General features: G+C 35.9%; 1 protein-coding gene across 1 annotated transcript in view; it reads right to left on the bottom strand.

Annotated features, from left to right (window-relative positions):
- Positions 1-217: 217 nt before the first annotated feature.
- SYTL5 (synaptotagmin like 5) overlaps positions 218-6,000 on the bottom strand; it is a 438,357-nt gene continuing 432,574 nt past the window's right edge. The window contains exons 16-17 of the mRNA XM_049767126.1: positions 1,592-1,800; positions 218-609 (exon numbers count right to left, since the gene is read on the bottom strand). Of these exons, the coding sequence (XP_049623083.1) occupies positions 467-609; positions 1,592-1,800 (352 nt within the window). The 3' untranslated portion in view covers positions 218-466. The remainder of the gene's footprint in view (positions 610-1,591; positions 1,801-6,000) is intronic.

Here is a 6,000-nt window from a genome sequence, read left to right as displayed (position 1 = left end):
CATCCCTAAAGTGCTTTCTTTGGATAATAGATTTTTACCAGGTTGAAGAAATAGTGTCCAATCTCAATTATTCTTCCTCTTCAAGTAATCTATATACTGAGAGACTCTCTTTGGATGAAAAGTTTTGGGGAACCATGAAGTAAAGTACTTTATTAAAAGGTTGGGCACCCCCAAATTTCAACTAGCCTCAAATAAATTTGTGCCATTCCCCCTACAGTATAAAACCTATGTGAACATCACACAATGTTTTTTGAATAAGATAGTGCCATACCCTATCATCCAATTAGAACGGTCTTGAACCATCAACATAGTGAGGTACATATTTTTAGATACTTGGCAAGATCATAAATTCATAACACTGACATCTCTCTCCTCTCATTCTAACCACCAGGTAAGAAATGACATGGAAACAAAAACTGTAGCCAAACACTCTCTGGAAACTTGAATTCATGGAAGACTGGCATGTTTACAACAAACACTTCCCCATGCTTGCACGGAGCATAAGTATGCCCTCTACAGGAACCCCAGGATTTTCAACCATCCTCTGCCAAAGGTGTAGCTCTTCCCCCTGGGAGTCCATCCAGTCCACTTTTTTGCCATGGCTCATACCTAAAGAGAAAGAGGAGAATTATACTTTATGGATAATGTTTCTATCATCTAGAAGATTCCTAAATAATCTTTGAGGGTTTTTTTGAGCAGGGATTCCTTTTCTACTTTGGTTTATTCTAATTCATATCTAGTGAGGTTGAATTTCATCATTCTTAGTCCATACTGATCTCCTGTCTAGATGATGAAAGAAATTACCAAAACACCAACGACTTTTTATCCTCTTAGGTAATTAAGGAGAGAACTGGCTCATCTAGACTGAATTAACATGACAGGTAAATAAGCTAAACAGGGTTCCTTGACCACAGGAATACTTCTTTCCGGGAATTTCCAATGTAGTACAACAGATATTCCCAGTGCTCCTTATTCTTTAAGTACAGTACTCTAAAACAAGGGCATAGTGCATAAGTCTAGATTAGATGGGTTCTGTGGCATGAGTTTGGAGGTTGTTTGTATATGATCTACTTCTGTAACCTCAAATTTATCTGCTTATATTGTGGCTTGTGGCCAGAGTTGTATACTTTCATAAACTGTTTGAATAACTTCGGGTGCTATTTTTAGGGTATTCCTTTTGATTCATTCAGTATGAGTAATAACTGTAAGAACTGGACAGCATCAAAAGGATAAAGCAAAGTTGGTCTTGGAAGGCCATCTTTCACTCTTTAGAAATTTGTGTTGTATTCGAAATCTTCATACAAAGTCAGAATGCCCAGTAGCATAAAATTCTCTTAAAATAGAGTATCTGTGGTATTTTTCCCAAGAACTAAATATAAATATTATACAACCTACAATTCTAGCTTAAGGATACAAAGCTATATAGTGTTTTTATTTTAACAATAAAGATAATTAACTAACTAAATAATACATTTATGCTAGTTACAGTCTTGATTGAAATGATCTAGACACCTACTACATTTACCCGAAGGAAACAATACCTTACCCCTTCCCCAATCAAAAATTATCTCAGGATCCCCACACTCCTCACCAGTTCCAGAATTCAAACGAACTCCTCCAAGAAAGATGTTGCTGGAAAAAGCTTCTTTGTCCCAGACAGTAAGTTCTATGCAAACATTATTTATATCCTGAGGTTCCAGGCCACTAAACATGAAAGCATAATTCCATTGAGGGTTCACACTCTTTTTTATGACCATAGTTTTGTGCTTGCTGGATTTGTTATCATCAGGGAGCAGGTAACTACAAAAGAAAACACAGTTAGGCCATTAGTGAGGTGATAAGCTAGAAGTGGTTAGAATTTCTCATAATTTCTGGTTAGTGTGTATTTGTTTTTTCTCCTCCTGTTTTTTATGTTTAAGTTTAGATTTAGTTCTTGGAATTGGTTTTATTTAAAGTTGGATAATTGCAAATGCTACTTATTCAATTCCTTTCTAATCCTATTTTGGCCCTTTCTTTAGCTTGAAATAAAAATATCTTTTTGTGACAAATACAATTTAATGGCCTGCTGTAAAATAAAAATATTCACAAGCTGGAGAGTTTGCCTCAGGCACCATCTTTCTAACCCCTCAGGTAGAGGGGTCTAAAGGCTGATTGTTTTGAGAATTATGTATACAATTTAAACTTTGATATTTAAGTTCTGAACTGGGGTTGCAGCCTCTGGTGGAAAAGAGCAGAACAAATGTTTTGTAACTCTTCTCATTTTCTTTGTTTTGCTTAAAACAGAGAAAGTGGAGATGTATAGTGAACCCTTGCCCTAACCTCCTTTTTCCCTAACCTGTTCTTTTGGTATGTAAAAGCCCACTTGGATTACAGGAACTCTTCCCATCCAGTGGGAGGGGTTCTGAATAATAAAAAAAGGTGTATGGCTTTTAGTGGGTAGAAAGAGAAATCATATGGCATAAGCAGCACAAGGTAGAGAAAGACCATGATGCAAAAACCAAACTGAATCCAATAAATATTTAACTCAAAAAAAGAGAGAAAAGTTACAAAACTTTTGTTTTATTCTTCTCCATCAGAGGCTGGAACCCTAGATAAGAACTCAAAGCATCAAAGCTTAAATTATATACATCATTCTCAAAACAATCAGCCTTTTTCAAATCTTATACATATCACATATTTTCAGTGAGTTAAAATTTCATTGGTTCATTGCGCCTATACAAAAAGACTGCCACCCCCTTTTTTATTTTTTCATTTATATTTTCTTTTTTTTTTTTTTTTTTTTTTGGTTTTTGGGTCACACCCGGCTGCGCTCAGGGGTTACTCCTGGCTGTCTGCTCAGAAATAGCTCCTGGCAGGCACGGGGGACCATATGGGCCACCGGGATTCTAACCAACCACCTTTGGTCCTGGATCGGCTGCTTGCAAGGCAAACACCTCTGTGCTATCTCTCCGGGCCCTCATTTATATTTTCTTTTTTATCTTTTAAATAGGGGCTCATACCTTTTTAATAGAACCTAAGACAAGGATAGCTTTGTTTTACCTAATTTTTGCATTTTTAAAAAAATTTTTGGGGTTTTGAGGCCACACCCAGTGACACTCAGGTGTTATTCCTGGCTCTGTGCTCAGAAATCACTCCTGGCTTGGGGGACCATATGGAATGCCAGGGATTGAACCGCAGTCCTTCCCAGGTCAGCTGCATGCAAGACAAATGCCCTTTTGCTGTGCCACCACTCCAGTCCCTAATTTCTGCATTTTTTCTATAAAATTAAAAAGAAACATAAAAATAAAGAATGTGGGCCAGGGACTACATGGTCTCGGGTGCATTAGTGGAGGAAAAAAAGGACAGAACTAAATGTCCAAGCAAAAGTCAACAACAATAGCATCAAGAGACGTAAACTTTAACCATCTAAACTTAAATGGGCCTGTTATACCAGTAGGCTAGGGTGCAAAGTGTGGTGGAATAGGATACACTCTGGGAACATTGATGGACGAAAGTCAATGCTGGTGGTGGGATTGGCCCTGATTCATAGTATATCTGAAATTCAACCATGAAGAACTTTGTAGATCACAATGGTTTCATTAAATTAAATTTAAAAAAGAAAGTAAAGTCTTGTAAGGAAATTCACCTTTTTTAAGGCTTGATAAACCCCATTTACATTTGCTTCTGTTGCCTTTGCCAATGAAATAAAATAAATTAAAAACACCTCTGAAGTCCCTATCCTGCAAAGTTTACCTCCTATTATCTCAGTGTAAATTATGGTTTCTGGCATAATCTCAAGATCTTTAATCTACCTTCAATTAACTTTAGTTGGGGCATAAAATATGAATTTAAATTATTTTTGTCTGTGGTTCCCCAGTCTCCCTAGCACTATTTGTTGAAGACGTTTTCCTTATTCTATTTTATTCATCAAATAAAGGGCGGTAGTATTTGGAAGGGGGGGTTCATAATACAAACTAGAGTTAACATATGGATGTTGGTCAAGAAAGAATTTACACACTTCAGTGGTAGAGGGGTAATTGTGTTCATCATAACCATACAAAGCAAGACTATTGTATGTGACCCAAACTTATAAAAGTTACATTTTGAAAACTGAAATTTCTAAGGGCTCAGGATGAGTATGGCAGAGATCTTGGGGCATTATTGAAGGGCCTGACAATTTGCTTCATGTGGAATCGGAACAATGTGTGCCTAAAGCTCTATTATTGACATTATTATTTGTTGTTTTTTATTTTTTATTTTGAATTATGACATTATTATTTGTAAGCATGAATACAAATTAGGAAAAATGACTGAGGCTTTTCAAGCTCATGTTCCCTCTTGAATCCATATTCTTCTCTTTCTCTTCCTTCACATCTTGATAAGTAAATTATTCCAATAAAATCATATTGCTTCACAAAAAATAAAATAAAATACATGAAATCTCTAACTTGCTTTACTAAAAATAAAATACAAAATGTAGGTTTGTGTGAAATATGATCATCTGACAATGAGGTATTTTCATTGCTAACTATCAAGGGGAATTATTTTATTTTATGTGTTTTGTATTTCTCTGTGTGGACTAGATTCATGTTTTCTTTTTGAAATTGTAGCACTTTAATGTTTGGTCCAGGTGAACTGATGATTTGTTTAAATTAATAAAAATGACCCTTCCAATCCTGCTAATTACAAGAGAAAAAACCTTGAAAAGGTATGAGGATATTGTTATTTGGTTAGTCTTGAATTGGTAAGAACATTCATTTAAAAGGTTGACCTGGTGAAGGATGGTGTACATTGTGTGACTGAAACTGGACAATAAACAATTTTGCAACCAAAGTGTTTAAGTATAGCAACTAAATTTTTTTTAAAATATCACAAAGTTGAAAAAAGTTACATTCCTGTAAGAAACTTCCCTGGTGCACCAAAATGTAGAAATAAAAGCCAAGCTTGCCATCAAAGAGTTGCCCCAAAGCATTCTGTAGCAGATAACTCTGGACACTGTTCTGACAGGTTCACTTTTTACAATTTCCTCCAAGAAAGCAAACTATTAAGGATCCAATACTTTCTTGTAGTACATTTTCAGCATAAAATGACAATAAAGCATAATAAAATATGTTACATACAAAAAAATCGTATTTTCCCCTTTCAAGAAATGAATTTCAGAAGAAAACTGAAAATGCTTGAGGGTAAAGGAGATGGGAATAATGAAATATGCTAGAGGAAAGAAAGCAATTCTTTCTACACTTGGATTGCTTTGATCCATCATTCAACATGCATATTATTTGCTCTCAAAACAAAAAACAAAGACTGCAATATATCTTTCTGTTTATTTGTCTGTTTTGGGGCCATGCCAGCAGATCTTCGGCTGGGTTCTGTATCAAAGAATCACACCTGTGGGCCAGAGGATCATAAGAGGTGCCAGCAGTTTTTTGAATCCAAAAATTCTCTGTTCACAGTAGAATTACTCTGTCCCCTGCAATGTCTTACAGATGAAGAAACTTAATTCATCTGAAATACTAAATTCATTGCCATGCTTACTGTCAATTCAAATTTTATTTACTTTTGAGGGGTGAGGTTTCCCAAGTAGTGCCCAGTGTTTGCTAGGGCATGAGGTTGGTGGTTGGGTATGTAGTGGTACTTGGGAGGTCATGTAGTGCCAGAAATTAAACTTGGGGACCTAGCATGAATGCAAAGCACTTCCTCCAGCCCTGAACACTAGGACGGTGATAAGTTTTGATTATTTTTACCGAAATAATTTTCTGTATTGCATTTTACATATTAATACTCTATTATTTGTATTTAATTATTCTTCACTAAACGTTAAATATTTCATGACAATTGTTGCTATTTTTGTTTTGTTTTGGTGGGGTCATACCCATAGTGATTGGGGGCTATACCTGGCATTATGCTCAGCTACAATTCTTAATGGTGCACAGGGATCCATGAACTGAGTTCAGACCCAGGTTTCCTGGATGTAAGACAAGTCTAGAGCCCTTTAAACATCTCTCAGGTCTGAACCTTTTC

This window comes from Suncus etruscus, chromosome X, assembly GCF_024139225.1.
Source record: "Suncus etruscus isolate mSunEtr1 chromosome X, mSunEtr1.pri.cur, whole genome shotgun sequence".
NCBI classification, from domain to species: domain Eukaryota; kingdom Metazoa; phylum Chordata; class Mammalia; order Eulipotyphla; family Soricidae; genus Suncus; species Suncus etruscus.
Note: the sequence above shows the minus strand (reverse complement) of the source record. Positions and strands in the feature narration are given on the sequence as shown.